General features: G+C 41.3%; 1 protein-coding gene across 1 annotated transcript; it reads right to left on the bottom strand.

Moving 5' to 3' along the window:
• Positions 1 to 2,496: 2,496 nt before the first annotated feature.
• Positions 2,497 to 17,184, bottom strand: LOC128460495 (mRNA decay activator protein ZFP36L1). Its single transcript, XM_053445718.1, has 2 exons — positions 16,990 to 17,184; positions 2,497 to 7,133 (listed from the first exon to the last, which is right to left on the bottom strand). Exons 1-2 carry the CDS (start codon positions 17,041 to 17,043, stop codon positions 6,114 to 6,116), a joined length of 1,074 nt encoding a protein of 357 aa, XP_053301693.1. The 5' UTR covers positions 17,044 to 17,184; the 3' UTR covers positions 2,497 to 6,113.
• Positions 17,185 to 17,397: the final 213 nt, after the last annotated feature.

The following is a 17,397-nucleotide window of genomic DNA, read 5'->3' as shown; positions in this document are numbered from 1 at the left end:
ACACTTATAAATTTCATGTTACGTGGATAAATCTAGATTGAAAAGAGACTTAATTCATCTCGACGCCGTTGGCGCCAGAACCAGGAGATAAGAAATCTCTTTGTCTAAAAAGTTCCTTTGTGTAACTGGCGACCGACCGCCATCTTGTCTTCGACCTCATGTCGTCACCGGGGTCATAAACCTCCATCTTGAACGTAACATCTTGATCCTGGCCAGACTACGTCACCAGGGGATCTCGTCATTACGCCATAGCCACTCCCCTTTCTCTTTCTTACACACACAGAGACACAGACAGGCAGACACACACGACCACACACACACGTAGATACTCAGTATTACATGTGTGACAATTGTGATAAGTGCTGCTGCTGCTGTTGCCATCTTTGAAATATTGGAGTTTGTTAAATGAAGAATCATGGAATAACATTAACTTTATTTCCCTTTAATAAATACTTTTGTAATTAAAGTATTTGTATTTCTGTGATTATTTGTACATGTGTATGTGAATACAGCTGGATTACTATAGCCTGTGCTCGAACTTAAAACCCTTCATTGTTTATTATATAATCATTAATATTGAATATTGAGATTATTAATATAACGTATATCACTTGAGACTGATATTTAAAGATTGACTTGTTGGTCCCTGTAACCAGGGTGGTGCCCCGCAACGATAAGCAATAATTACAGATTGTTTCATTCTTAATTGATAATTTAATTGTTTTCATTAATTATTTAACCATTATTAATTGATAACCGTATCATTTCTAATTAATTATTTTACTATTCTTAATTAATAGCTTTATAATTTTTAATTATTTTTAATAAATAATTTTTATTTTAATAATAATTTTTCATGATTATTAACAATTAGCCAACGTCAAATCTACTACTACTATTGCACAACAACCCTCACCAATAACCAGTCCACCCCTCAATTGAGACTGCCCTCCTTGCTGTCTCTGAGCAACTTCACGCTGCTAGAGCAGCTTCTCTCTCCTCTGTCCTTATCCTTCTAGACCTCTCTGCTGCATTTGACAGAGTGAACAACAAGATCCTTATTTCCTCCCTTCAGGACCTGGGTGTCTCAGGCTCTGCTCTCTCCCTGCTCTCATCCTACCTCAACGTTCGCACGATCTGTGTCTGAACCTTGTCCTCTCACAACGGGGGTCCCTCAAGGTTCTGTCCTGGGTCCTCTCCTCTTCTCTATGTACACCAACTCTCTCGGCTCTATCATTCACTCACATGGCTTTTCCTACCATAGCTATGCTGATGGCACCCAACTAATCCTGTCTTTTCCCCGATCTGAAACACAGGTGGCAGAACGCATCTCTGCCTGTCTGACTGACATCTCTCAGTGGATGTCTGCACACCACCTGAAAATTAACCTTGACAAGACTGAACAACTTTTCCTTCCAGGGAAAGACTCTCCCACCCACGCACTGACTATTAACTTTGACAACTCCGTGTTAACCCCCACTCAGACTGCTAGGAACCTGGGTGTGACACTCGATAGTCAACTCTCACTTACTGCCAACATTACTGCAACAACACGGTCCTGTAGATTCATTCTGTACAACATCAGGAGAATATGACCCCTTCTCACTCAGAAGGCGGTGCAGGTTCTGGTCCAGGCTCTGGTCATCTCACGCCTAGACTACTGTAACTCCCTCCTGGCAGGTCTACCTGCTACTGCGATCCTACCTTTGCAGCTCATCCAGAATGCAGCAGCTCACTCACACTACTCCGCTCCTCCGCTCCCTTCACTGGCTACCAGTGGCTGCCCGCATCCGGTTCGAAACATTGGTACTTGCCTACCATGCTGTGAACGGATCAGGTCCAGTCTACATCCAGGACATGGTCAACAATAGCACGTTCACTTCGCTCTGCTTCGTCTAATCGGCTCGTTGCTCCCTCACTGCAAGCTAAACACTCATCAAAATCACAACTGTTTGCTGTCCTGGCTCCTAAATGGTGGAATGAGCTCCCCATCGACATCCGTGCATCAGAAAAATTTACGCATTTTCCGCCGAAAACTAAAAACACACCTCTTCCGACTATACCTTGAATAAAAATTAATAAATAAAAATTTAAAAAAAATACAATTTTTTTTTTTAAACTAACACTTTAGTAGCACTTACTTATAGCACTTTGTTGTTTTGCTTTATTTTGAAGACATTTTACTTTCTTGACTCTTGTTGTCCTGGGTCTGTACCCTCAGGGTTTTATGCACTTATTGTAAGTCGCTTTGGATAAAAGCGTCAGCTAAATGAAAAGTAATGTAATAGGATTCCTGTATTGACTTTGAACACTGCAGAGAACAATAGAAGTCTATCAGACTACCTTATGTAGCCAGTGTAAAAACGGAAGCCAAAGGATCCTGACCAAGATGAGAGACAGTGCACAACAGCAAGCGGAATAAAAAAAAAAAGAATGCCAGTGTGATGGAAATTTGACCTGGTGAGACTTCTGAAATAAAGAGATTAGAGAATCATAGTCTTTTAAGTAAACTTTATTCCTTGCAGGGAAGGTCAGACAATCATACAGCAAGTGAAGAGCATTCTGCAGAGGGAATAACAAAGAAACAGTTGCAGGCGTGAACTTTCTATGCAGATGCAGTGAAGAGATGTGTGAAGTCTATAGCTACGTGTGTGAACTTTGTGTGTGTGTGTATGCATGTGAGCTATGTGTCTGAACTGAATGAATAGTCAAATCCCAGGAGATCAGACAGACACCGGCTGAAGGCTTCTTTGAGGTCTTGATGGGGGGAGACCAGCAGTCTCAGATTTGTGGCCCTGATGTCATCTTGACAGTTACACAAGCAGAAATAGTATGCATAAGCAGAGATAATGTATAGTGTGGGAATAATGGTAAAATGTGACATTTCAACAGCTTCAAAGATCAACTCACATATTCAGTATAAAGACTTTATTGGTTGTAACTGCAATCTGTCATTACAAAATAAACCATAAACTGAGAAATTACTGTGGTGACAGCAAAATCTGCTGTAGAATACATTCAACAGTTGCATTTCATGTGTCAGTCCTGTTTAATGACAATAATACATCTTATAGAGAAAAATATGAAGGCACAAGATTCGGGGAACCTGGAATGTGTTTATAGGCACTTCACTGAAAAAGTGGTCAAAAATAAGCTTTACATAATCCTGATCATCATGAACTATGTGTGATAATGTGGAACAGACGTGCTTTCTCAGCCTTTCAAAACAACCTAAAAATGTTTTGTCAGTATAAGTGGCTGATAATCAAATGAGAATTCACCATAGTATGACGACGAGACTATTCCAGAACCCATCTAAAGGATAGATATGCTAGTTCTACCCAGAACTGCTGCAGGGTGAGGGATAAGAGGCCTGGATTAATTGTAAACGGTGGTCAACACTCCCATCTTGACATTAGGAATTTTGCTGAGTGCAGAGAGAAGATGGTAAAGGGATATGTACACTCTAGTTCTGTTCCAATATTCCAAGTGTATGACTCACTGTGAATTCAATCAACATCATTAGATCAATACGAATACCATCATTTCTGAATATCCTAATGTTCAATATTGGTTGTGCCGATTCTCTTAGAAAATCGTTTTCCTGTGGTATACTTATCATGAGGGAGGTAAAACCACTTAATATACTGTTCACAACTTATATCCCCATACTTCTTGGTGCAATTTCCGAATGAGGCTGATAGCCCTTAAAATCATTTTAATAAATATAAATTTATATACAGTGAGTGAATTTAATACCTCAGAGCCATTAGGTACTCTGACAAAAATACACCCTGCGTGTTAAGATATTGAAGGGGGAAAAAAGCAGTAGCCATAAGACAAACAAGACTGTGTGACTGTGTAGGTTAATATTGTTCATCACTACAGCACCAGCAGATCTGTCTTAGTACATTTTTGTATTCCATTAAGTTAATGTGTTTGCTTAGATCTATTCACGGGATGCGTTTTACGGTTTTTAGTCTTATTCTTTCAGCTGCAGTCCTACGTGTCAAATAAATAAATAGTTTCTTGAAAACACTATGTGTAGTCACTAAATTTTCCAAGAGAACTGATTGGTCATGCTACGCTTATATAAATGCTGACCTGTAATCTCAATGTAGCTGTGCAGCATAAATTACCATGACGATTTACCAAGGGTCAAACCTGAAGTTACCTCACTGAACACAAATCCTAATCCAGAGTGCAGGTATCAGACACAGAGCCAGCAGAACAACACACACACACTCACATTAGCTGTTCAGACGCTCATTGAGAATGCATTCTCCAGCCCCTAACACTACACCTAAGGTATTAACTCTCACACAACCTATTAACAGCGTGTCAGAAAGTAAGGTCTTCATTTTTTTCGCTCCATCTTTTACACACACGGTATCTGGCAGCTGTGATAGAGGCACATATTGTGAATGTTGGCTGGAAAAACCCTGTAAAACCAACACCACCACTTAGTCCAGACCATCAGAAACTATGACTCTATCCTTGTTATTCAATTAGTTGGTAATTACCGTGTTGGCTTCTCTCTTCACTTGAAATTGATAATGGCAGCAAAAGATTTCTACCCCTATAATGAATAGATAAAGTTTGTAGTTAGGCATACAGCTTGCAGCGGGGCATTAACTTTGCCACTTCCAATGCATCCGTGCTTTCAGATTGCCAAAAAGAACCTCGAACTGATGGTGCATGTGGAAGGAACTCAAAATAAATAGAAATGCTAAACCTGTGTTTTAAATTAAAATTCACGTTCAAAATAAATCAAGTGTTACAAAAAACATCATTGCAGAATGATATATTAACTGTGAATAAAAATAAACAGTCATCCTGTGATTAATACGGAAGATCATAATTTAACATAGAAGAAAATATATATTCTATAGTTTAATTAACCAGATAAATACAAAATAAAAAAAATGCTTAAGATCAGCAATAAATACATTTTGATAAATAAGCAGTGATGACCAGAGCCCCAACACTAAAGATTCTGAGAAACAAACTAGAAAATAACATGACCATAATATTAATAATCATAATAATTGAATATGGTGGAATCAACAGAAGAGTTCAGGTTCACCTGATTTCAGACAGCTGTCTAACATATCACCTCAGACACAGAATTGATCTGAGGGGGGTTGGAAAGGTCTGGGATTGAAAAGGATAAGCAGCTGAACTATTTAGGGTTTAATGATATTAACTTTGTAGCAGAGTTTGAACTCTAAAGACTCTGAAGTACAAATTAATAGCAGGAATCTGGTCAGGTTACCCAAACTACCAAAGAAAAGACATTATCTTTCTTACCTCCTCCCTAGCCAAAGTGTTGTCTTTTTCCAGACAGACTTCAGTGACAACAGCAGTCAATAGAAATACTTTTTACAGAAAGACTGCGAAAACAGCCCCCAGTGTTTTCTGTGGGTGATCCAGAGATACTAGTTCAGATATGCTGATGTTGATCTAAAGCAAATCTATTTAAACTCATTAAATATAAACTAAATTCCACCGACAGTCAATGTTTTTGGATGGAGGCTGAAATCTTAAGGGACTGGAAAAGGAAAAGCTTGACTATACAAGTTAATAAAGGGAAGTGAAAGAATATTTCTTGTAATTTGAGTGAAACTCTATTGAATCCTGTTGGAAAAACTCACAACCCCTAGAAAAAAATAACTGACCACCAGCTCAGTGAAACACATAATCCAAGTCGGCTTCACAAAATAAACAATTACATGGCAAGGAACAGGAAGCTGGACACAACCAGAAGAGAAGTCGAATTAAGAAACATTCTCTGGTTCACTTTGTGGTAACTATCATTTAAAAGTTGAACACTGAGCTATGATAAGCCTGGAGGTGTAAAGATTGCAGCACAGGTAATAACCCTCCACTGTACAATGAACACACAAACTGCCCCCACTGCCACTCTGACTGCACCAACAAGTCATTAACCTACTTTATAGTGTGACCTCTGAGCTTCTACTCAAAATCATTCACATTTACTTAATCATGGCCTCCAATGCAGGGCCTGTACGTTCAGAGTTATTGAAGTTGGTGGTCTCAATCATCTCCTTCCCTCCTGCTCTCCCTCAGGTCAAACAATGCCGGGGTCCACCTTAATCATCAGAGATTGAAAGCCTGCTGAAGATGGGGAGACGACGAGAGGCATCCAGGAGGGGGGACTCAGAGCCACTCTGGCTGCCCATGCTGCTCTGGTACCCCTCTTGGTCCGACAGAGAGTCTGGGGGAATGGAGGGGCTCTCTGATGTGGGTTGAAAACAGCAAGGAGTGGTTGGGGAAGAGGGGACCAGACCTTGATGCTTGCATGGAAGTGGGTGCTCCAAGCTCTGGCCAAAGAGGCTGGTAAGCTCCTGGCTTGAGTAGGTGAAGGGCTTGCTCTGCAACGCCGTCAGGTCTTCAGTGGAGAACACTGGTGGAGGAGTGACTGAGGTAGGGTTATCATCCAGGCCGCCTGAGCTGGGGAAGCCAGCGAAGCTGAAGCTGTGTTGCAGCCGAGGGCGCACCATCTTGTTGAAGACAGAGAGGGGAGGGGGCCCACGGCGCTCCTCTGCATTGTGAATAAAATGGCAGCGAGGGCCGTATGGGCAGAAACCAATTGTGTGGAAGGTGCGGCACAGCTCAGTCTTATACTTTGGGTGACGGCTGAGGCTGCGCAGCTCATGCAAGCCATGGGCAAATTGGCACTTATCTCCATACTTGCAGGAGCCGTTCTCCTCAAAGGGTCGGCACAACTCTGTTTTATAACGGCTAGGGTTGACTTGGCTATTTACCCCCACACACACTTGATTACCTGGCCGCAGCCTGTCCCCTAGCTCTGAGTAAGAGCGCTCACGAAAATGGTTCTCCTTGTTGTTGACACTGCAGCTGTTACCGAGCAACACTGAAGGATCCATGTTAAGGCTGTTGACAAACTGATTCTGAATGAACTTCGTACTGGGGAGGCTGACTGAGTGACGGCGCTGGAAAAGGCCTACTGGAGAGGGGGCCTCCACCACCTTCCTGTCCAGCAGAAACTCAATGGGGTTGCAGGAGTGGTTGGCACTGGAGCATGTGGCAGGCGTCAGCGGATTTCCACCAAGACTATTGTTGTTGCTGTATTTTAACATCTTATTGTCCTGTAAAGGGAAGAAAGTTAAGTAAGTGCATGGTAATATTAATAGTTTCCACCATGGTAATATAAATATTCAGTGACTAGTGTGTGATGCGTTTATGAATCCTTTCTGAGCAGTCTATCCATTTTGAACAGATCCTCTGGGTAAAGCAATCAGAAAGCAGTCAACGTTCTCACAAGCAGGTTTGGGACCAAAGAGCTTTACATTTTAAATACTGATAATAGCTTGGCAATATGCACCAAAAATCCTATCTAGTTATGCTGATTAGCGCTACACAATCGATATTTTATTAAAAAAAGACTGTTAATAATATAATATAAATTAAATTAATTTATTTAGTATTGTACAAGTAGGTAAAGAAGCCCTAAGGAGAAAAGTATAAGTCTCATAAACTACTGTGACGGTTCCCTGTATGTTGTGTCTTCCATTTGTTTCTAGGACTGGGGAGCAGAGACCTACTTAATTGGTCATTAGGAGTGATTGGCGTGCACCTGGGCCCGGGTGCCAACGCCCTATAAGAGTCTGCTTCCCCAGTCCTTCCCTCTCTGTTCTTTGCAGCTCCATAGCCATGCACACCTTTCAACACTTATGTTGAAACAACACACACCCATAATCCACTCATGCATACACACTCCACCATACGGACTTACTGACTTCCACATCCCATACTTTTATTATAAGTTGAGCACTTGGATTGGTTTGGTTTGATTAAATACTTATTTTGATTCGGAAACTGTTGTCTCCCGTCTTTTTTGTTGTGCAGCCTGGCGCCCCTAGGCCAGGTGCGTAACACTATTCATGGAAGAATTTTAATAGATATTTTATAGTATGTCTTTGGAATTTAGTCTTTGCACTGGTGGTTAACTGGCAAGTGTTAGTTAGCGTCATCTTGGAGGTGATGCGAGCGTGGCGCACACTGAGCAGTCACAGATTAAAAAGTTAGACGGGTCACGATTACTTGTTACGTGATTTAAATTTTAATCCCACAATAAATCCAGAATGAATAAACTGAAATGTATCCTCTAGAAGGTACTTTCGCCTCAGATTATTACTAAAAAAAATTACAGAAAATTTATTTTATACTGGAAGCTAACTTCTTATAAAGAAACTGGCAGTATAAGAGTAAATAGAGTTTTAAGCACTTCAAGTTAAAGTTGTGTGACTTATAGGTTGATGTTTCTAAAAATGTATAACTCCTTCATGTTTAGTGGGTGTTTTTATCTCTATGAGATACTGGGAACCCGTTTTACACTTCACGTGAACATAATACAATTTTTTTTTTATTTTTAATTATGTATTTTGCCTCATCTAATCCGCGATAAAACAAATAATTATCCTCGATAGAAATATAAGATATGGTCTATAGAACTCAACCCATCCATGTTATGACAAACACACCGCTAAAATATTATCTTAACCAGCACTGCTCCAGAATCAGGACTGACGCACATTAAAGGGCACATACTATGCCCATTTTACCACAGTTGATATGGTTCCTTGAGGTCTTAATGAAATGTCTGTAACATATTTTGGTCAAAATACCACAAGGATCATTTAAAACAGCACCCTTTTCACCCTGTCTAAAACAGCCCTCCTCAGATTGAACTGTTTTGAGTGGTCCTTTATGGGTCAAAGTCTGCTTCTTCTTTACTCCCCATCTGACCTGTGTTCACTTTACACTAAAAATAAACACCTTTACTGATCACAGTTATTAGGACACAAACTGTACTGATGTTTACTGTGGGTTTGTTTGAGTCGCTCTAGAGTTTACGACACACATGTTTAAACCTTCTACGCAACACGAGACGTAACGTGCACAGACAGGGCATCACATCCTGAACGATCACTGATGATAAAAAAAAATGCTGAGGAAGCAACCCCCCATTTATCCAGGAACATAAATATTAGTGCTGTCAGTTAAACGCTTTATTAACAACGTTAACGCAAACCCATTTTAACGTCAATTTTTTTCTCGCGAGATTAACACAGAGCTGCCAACACACGCTTTTGCATGTTTTTACACGCACTCACGCCACACATCCAATTTCTCACACCACATAAAAAAACGGATCTTTGAAAATAAAATCTATTTTATCTTTCGTTGACGAGACGAAAATGTTGGTGGTTGACTAAGACACAAGAATTTTTTTTAAACATCATCGTATCAGGCCGTCATGAAGTACCAGGAGCAGGCAAGTGTGTGTGCTCCCAGACAGCGCACCGGCCCGGGGGCTCCGCCCCCCGCCCCCGCTCACTCGCTCAGAGAGACAGTGAGATCAGAGCTCGTTCACGTGAAGCAGCCGCTCAGAGACTGACTGACTGCTTCTTAACTATGGAAACCGTGAAAACAGAGTTTCTCTGGTCTCAGCTGCTCAAAGATCAGCGCCTCAGCTTCTTGATCAGAGCAGAAGCTGCAGTTGGTTTCTACCGAGCTTCATTATCTGTGGTGGCCTCCAGTCTGACCTGCTCTCGCTTTTTGTTTTAATATTTCGCCAACTAAAATATAGATTTTTAAGCTATTAGGCTGCAGCTATACGTTTTTATTTATTTCAAAATAGGGTACTTCGTATTTCATACATTTTCCATAAATATGGGGGGGACTAAAATAGCCCTACAAAGTTCTGTGTTTAATTTATTTCAAAGAAAGAAGTATTAGGCTTAAGGTTGGGCGTTCGATTAAATTGTCTTCGTCGATCGTCGGGAGAGTTAATGACGGATTTTCGATTACTCATTAATATTTTCACGTTAAAAAAATTCACTATTTATAAACTACATTATAATGTAGTGAAGGAAAAAAAAGCGTGTTTCCTCATTGAGATCTTTATTACAAGATGAACTAAATATGCGCTGCCGTAATCTTAAGCAGCGGAGCCGACAGCTAGAAGCTGGTGCTACTAAACACAACTGACCCTCGTTTTCTTTTTCTCCAAAATAAAATAATAATAATATAAAAAAACATAATGTTAAACAACAACTACAAATATATAATACTTAGGTCTGACAGGATTTGCCAAATGTAACTCAAAACTATCAAACAAGGTACAGAGTCGAGAAAGCTTCATAAAAATAACCATTAACTCACATACAACTTCAGCACCAGCCTACGGATTTGTGTTGAGAAAGATGAGCATGTTAAACTGCTCTGGGGTCAGACGCGAACGCAGCCTGGTGACCGTCAGTCCAGCCGCCGAAAAACCCGCTCTGAGGGGACTGACGTCGCCGTGATACACAGGTAGCTCCGTGCTAACTTGGCTAGCCTGGCCGCGGCTCCGGTGTTTGCGCTCCCCTCGGCCGTGTCAGACAACGCAGGCTCCTTGTCTCCCCCAGCCTCTGGGATAGCTTCGCAGTATTGGCAGTGAACCAAGTCATTTTTTAACTCAAAATGGTCCCATGCAACACTTCGCCGTGACCTCTTCATGTTTACTTTGGAAATGGAACTACACGGTAACTCGCAGCCAGTCGCAGGTAACTGAGTAGGACTGTGGCGTTTTTTTTTCAAACACTGCCCCCCGTGGTCAAATGTGTAATTAGCGAATTTCTCAATGAAAAAATTATTTCAGCGACGAAATTCTTAATGATCAATTAATCGATCGTCGATTAATTATGCCCATCCCTAATTAGGCTTACCTGTTATTGGTAACCTAACTGTTACGGTTCACTGTTTCTGAAATAAGAGGCCTGACTGCTATGTTCACAGCAAACTTGAAAAAAAGAAAACATTAAGCCATGGTTTAACTGCACTATAGGCCGAGTCCTTGTTTACCTGAAATGTGCACTTTATAATTTTATACCACCCTGTTTGGCAATGTTGTTTTTCAATAAAATAAAACATTTGCATAAAGCAAGCCAATCCACTTTTCCATGTTGATAAGAGCATTAAAATGAAAAAATTATGGAAAACAAATAAATGAAGGGACATTTAGAGTAGATACAAATGTTTGATTAATTGTGATAAATTTTTTGTTAAAAATGACAAATGCGATTATATATTTTAATATATAATCATATAATAATGTACTGTTACTAACTGGAATTCAAATAGACTTAAATAAACTTTTTCCCGTTTGATCAAAAAAACATGCATAGTACTTTGGAGGTGCAAAATAAATTTTATTGTGACACAAACAATAATGAGAACAAAAAAGTTGACATCTGTTGGGTGCATAAGTATTCACCCCCCTGTGTCAATACTTGGTAGAACCCCCTTTCGCTGCAATTACAGCTGCAAGTCTTTTGGGGTATGTCTCTACCAGCTTTGCACATCTAGAGATGGAAAGGTTTGTCCATTCTTCTTGGCAAAAAAGATGAAGCTCAGTCAGATTGGATGGAGACCGTCTGTGAACCGCAATCTTCAAGTCTTGCCATAGATTCTCTATTGGATTGAGGTCTGGGCTTTGACTGGGCCATTTTAAGACATTAACATTCTTTAATCCAAACCATTCCTTTGTAGCTCTGGCTGTATGTTTAGGGTCATTGTCCTGCTGGAAGATGAACCTCCGCCCCAGTCTCAAGTCTTTTGCAGACTGCATCAGATTTTCTTCAAGGATTTCCCTGTATTTGGCTCCATCCATCTTTCCCTCTATTCTGACCAGTTTCCCTGTACCTGCTGAAGAGAAGCATCCCCACAGCATGATGCTACCACCACCATGTTTCACTGTTGGGATGGTGTGCTCAGGGTGATGATGGGCAGTGTTGGGTTTTCGCCACACATAGCGTTTTGCATTGAGGCCAAAAAGTTCAATTTTGGTCTCATCTGACCAGAGCACCTTCTTCCACATGTTTGCTGTGTCTCCCACATGGCTTCTGGCAAACTCCAAACGAGATTTTTTATGGATCCCTTTCAACAATGGCTTTCTTCTTGCCACTCTTCCATAAAGGCCAGATTTGTGGAGTAGACGACTAATAGTTGTCCTGTGGACAGATTCTCCCACCTCAGCTGTGGATCTCTGCAACTCCTCCAGAGTAACCATGGGCCTCCTGGTTGCTTCTCTGATTCATTTTCTCCTTGTCCGACTCTTCAGTTTGGGTGGACGGCCTCCTCTTGGTAGGTTTGCGGTTGTGCCATATTCTTTCCATTTTCTTATGATGGATTTTATGGTGCTCAGAGAGATGTTCAAAGCTCTGGATATTTTTTTATAACCTAACCCTGCTTCATATTTCTCCACAACTTTATCCCTGACCTGTTTGGTGAGCTCCTTGGTTTTCATGATGCTGTTTGTTCAGTAATGATCTCCAACAAACTCTGAGTCCGTCACAGAACAGGTGTATTTATACTGAGATTAAATTGCAGACAGGTGGACCCTATTTACTAATTATGTGACTTGCAAATGTGACTTGTGAATGCAATTGGTCGCACCAGATCTTTGTTAGGGATTTCACAGTAAAGGGGGTGAATACATATGCACTCAACATTTTTCAGATTTTTATTTGTAAATAATTGTGAAATCCATGTAATATTTCCCCCCACTTCCAAATGATGCACTATTTTGTGTTGGTCCATTACATAAACTCACGATGAAATAAATTTTAATCTGTGGTTATACCATGACAAAATGTAGAAAAGTCCAAAGGGGGTGAATACTTATGCAAGGCACTGTATACAAGAGTTTTTTTACCATATCGCCGAGCCCCAGCTAAATCTGACTTATAATTAATTGAAATTGTATTGTTTGTTCAAAGACTATAACGTTTTCATAGCTTCTTTTCAGGTATGTCTCTAATACTGCTACACTTTTGAGAGAGTGTACCATAGAGGTCTAGATGGGGGCGCACTCAAAATGTATGGATGGCTGGTCCAACGATGGAGCACGAATGACAGCTGGCATGATCACAGCCACATCAGTTGTAATCTTAACACTTTTTATTTCATCGGGCACACCACGGTTTTTACTTTAATAAACCAGGTCTTAGTAAGTTGTGCCTACTGGTACCTTGGCCCCATCCATGTTGCAGGACGTTAACAGAGGGGAAGAGGGAGTAGGGATACATGGAGTGAGAGAGAGCCAGACCTCCCTACCCCTCAGGAGAGATACAAATAAGGGCAATGCTTTTCATCAACGTAAATGGTATTGCTTTCCTTTGAAATAGATTGTAATAAGTCGATATTCCGCCGAGCCCTAACACAGACATTTTTTTTTTGTAACTGTACTTTTCGAAATCATTGTATGTAAAGACCTTATCTTAACATAATGAATTGTGTAGTGTGTGAAGTCCATGCAGATTTATATAAGAATGTGTTTTAATACTACCCTTGAGCCTCAGCGCTTCAACATATTCGGCTTCCCCCCTGAATCGAGAAACGTTATTCCATAAGAACCAGAACTGATAACTATGAAATGTAAAACTCCACCTGAGAGTAAAGGTCCACATCATCTACCAAATAGGCAGCTACTTCTGAGGACATTTTAGTGTGACTTGAATAATCTTAATGAACAGCCAAATCCAATTTGACTGGCAACATTTTTGGTTGGGTAAAGCCCTATAATGAATACACAGTAACAGTAAATCTCAAAGTGGCCCATTTTTCTGTTGTTCAGAGCATAGGTCCAGATCTTTTCAATTCACACGTTGAGCTGATCTTTAAAATAATCTTGTGAATCAATATTATTGTTACTTGAAACGCTACTTCTTCCACATTGAAGTTAAAACGAACACTTTGTTACAACATAATCTGCCAGAAGAACTTCTCTCCTGTCTACAACCTGTGTGTGTGTGTCTCTGTCACTCTACTCAAAACAGATGATACATTTATTTAGGTATTAATCGATGGGGCCACATCAAGAATCTTGATCGTTTCGATCACTTTAACACTGATGTCCTGGCTGTTTGTGTCTCGTGTTGCATGTGGCAGGTGAAGTGAGTGGGCATCATTCTTCTTTTCCAATGCGTTTAAAATGCGTGCCTCAAGTTTGAATCAAACAGACACAAAGTAACGGTAAATGGTTTTGTATTTATATAGCGCTTTTTCTAGTCTTGATGACCACTCAAAGCGCTTTACAGTACAGTTTTATATTCACACACACATTCATACAGTGCATCTAATCGCAGCACTTTGTTATTCTATGGGGAGCCATTCAGGGTTCAGCATCTTGACCGAGGACACTTTGGCATGCAGATGGGTCAGACTGGGGATCGAACCGCCGACCTTCAGGTTGGTGGACGACCCCTCAGCCACAGCCGCCCACTGCAAGTACCATACGGGTCCTAATAACATCCGATTAATGTTGGTCTTTACTTGGAAAAAAGGTAGTGTAGGCCAGGGCGGAGTTAGGACAATTCCACAAGATACTCTGGCATGGTAAATTGTGACCGGGCCAAAGGTGCTTCTGCCCTGATCCTGAAACTGGCAGTATTAAATTTGCAGCGGTAGGCCGTCTGTGATTTAAAGCCTAGTCGACAAAGTTTCCTCTCGTGTGACTGCCCCTGTGTCCCCGTTTCAAACACTCTTCTTAAAAGGGATAGTTCACTAATAAATGAGAATTCATACATTATCTACTAGGGCTGGGTATTGCCTACAACCTCACGATACGATACGTATCACGATACAGAGGCCACGATACGATACTATCACGATACACGTTGCTTTTGAATAATGACCATGTCCTGCACAGAATTGACTACAACAGTTGTTCTTTATTATTCCATATAACAGCAAAGGCGAAGTCTTAGGGATCGCACCACTCAACATACTTAAAATTCTGGCCATTAAAAGATCTTAAAAGTAAAATAAAATTATTATCATTCTAATCCCAATAAAAAAAAAAGGCAATGCCACGGATCTGTCGTTCACGCATCTCCTCCCAAGATCCCCGGATACGGTGTTTTTAATTTCCCTCTTAAGTGCCGAGTCTGTTGCTTGAACATGAGTGCAGTTGCACATCTGGACATTCAGCGGTTCTATAATGTTCTTCGGACATTACGAGTATTGCAGCTTTTAGCGGCTAAAGGGCATTAGCCTCAACTTCAGCACAGGCCAGGTCCGCTTCAGTTAAGGTCCACAGCTCCTTGGCATTCTTCCACACCTCAGTGGAGAATAAGTAAGAAACAGTGGGCGTCTCGAGCGCACGTTGAGCGGCCAAATTCAGACTGCGAGCAAAGCATTTCACGTGCAATAACTCCGCCAGTTTTTCCGGTGTTTCTTCCTTGCTTGTTTTGAGTTGAGACGTGTGCTGTTTTTGCCTATGCTGCCCCCTTTGGCATTATTGTGCACTGCACCATAGGTGAAGTTTCGTTTTCAAGGGGGCCGTCAAAGCATTTGACGCCGTATCGATACAGTAGCATCTGCATGGATGCGTGCATTGGCATGACGACGTCACGCTATATCGCCATATCGATTTTTTGAGCACAGCCTTATTATCTACTAACCCCTCTGCCGATGGAGGGGTAACTGCAGCTACTGCAAGTTCTCGCGAGAACACTGGTGAGTATTTTGCGAGAGCTCGCGATAGCTGCAATGACTGCAGGGGTAACTACGAGATAGACAACTGCAGACATTGAGGCTAAAAACATGTTTTAAATGACGTCATCAAGTCGAATTTGAATGTTGGGGCATTCAGACACTTGGATGACACCTCTGGAGCAGTATGGAGGCATTTTATGTGTTTTTGAGGTCACCATTTACTTCCTTTGTAGTGGAATTGGCTGCAATACCGTTCACCTCAAATGAAGGCAGCGGCTGATATGTCTATTATGTCTTACTTTTTAATAAAATGAGGCCATTGATTTATAACGGTTACAATGGTATTTCACAATCGATGTTGTGGTCCAAATATTTATATCAGTATTCCATCTGACCCACACTGACTTGTAACCATTTAGTTATATAATAATAATATATAATATATAATAATATAACTTGTAGGAAACACTAGTGTGACCATTGTGTCTAAAAGATTAATATTACACTGATGGCTCGCTGGTGGCTTTAGCGCTGTGCGGCAGGAGCGTGCCACAGTCTGCTCTTTGCTGCCTGCAGTTTGGCAAAGTGGCAATATATGCCACTTTGGCTCCCTACTGGTGCTTTTCAGCATCTTTATTAAAGTAACCAGGTGAAAACATAAATTTACAAACTCTTAAACTCAAAGCTGCTTGCGACTAGCTTTGCAGCTCATTATTTTTAATCTCAATTACTAATTTAATACATTGACATCTTATTTGAGATGTCAAAATATTTAATTGAAATTCTTTTGAAGGAGAAATTCTCCTCCTCCCCCTGAAGTTGTTCGTTTCCTATATTGGCTGTTAACACAGATAGCTGGTCCTCATTGTCCGTTTCACACTATCACATAAAAGTTGCATCTCAACAGCTCATGGGGAAAGTCTCACCGCTGCAGCAGAGGACTCGCAGCTCATCAACCTAGAACTAACTTGGGACAAACAAAGCCATGTGCTGCAACTTTTTACCTCCGGTGACACAGTTTTAACTGAGTGTATATCCAGACAGACACAAAGGAGCCACCACAAGCTAACTAGAAACAGCTAAGGGGATCTGTAGCTGTTTGATTTGCACACTGTTTGGTGCAAAGTTCGAATCATGTAACAAGTCATGGAGACCCGTCTAACTTTTTAATCGCTGACTGCTCAGTGTGCGCCACGCTCACATCACCCCCCAGATGACGCTAACCAACACCCGCCTGTTAACCACCAGTGCAAAGACTAAATTCAAAAGACATTATATAAAACCTCTGAGTGGATGAATGGCGTGTACCATGAGGAGTCGACCACCAAGCGGGTGACACGAGTTACGTGCCTGAAAAACTTCAAGTCAAACTTGCAGCAAGAAAAGTGGCTAGGCTAATGTTAGCATGTTTGGAGCCGAAAAGACCGTCAGTCGGCCGGCTCCCGGCGATGCGTCATTTACCTTGCTGGCGCCTTCTCCGTATTCCAGGAAAGGATATATAACAGTTGCTGTCATGTTGGCTGGTGAAGGATAAGAGCTGCTGTTTCACTTCGGTAGTTGTTGTTTACTGCTCCGTGAAGAGCCCCCCTCTGACGCGTCGTTCTCCTGCGCACTTGTTTTTCAGCAGGCGGCGGCCATGGCTGCGGGGTGGGCGGGCCCACTGTGCAGCCTGGGGCACACAGCGCCCCTGCTGGACGCACCTGCCCCAGAGTCTGATCCGGGCTTCAGAGGAAACATTTCAGAAATACACTTTCAAATGAAAACATCTTCCTTGTTCTTGCATGAAGATACAAACCTAACGTGTTGTGCTAATGATGCTAAAAAAGTGCATCCATAGGTCGTATACAAAAAGTGCAACACATTGGCAGA

Source organism: Pleuronectes platessa, chromosome 17 (assembly GCF_947347685.1).
Source record: "Pleuronectes platessa chromosome 17, fPlePla1.1, whole genome shotgun sequence".
In the NCBI taxonomy this organism is placed as follows: domain Eukaryota; kingdom Metazoa; phylum Chordata; class Actinopteri; order Pleuronectiformes; family Pleuronectidae; genus Pleuronectes; species Pleuronectes platessa.
Note: the sequence above shows the minus strand (reverse complement) of the source record. Positions and strands in the feature narration are given on the sequence as shown.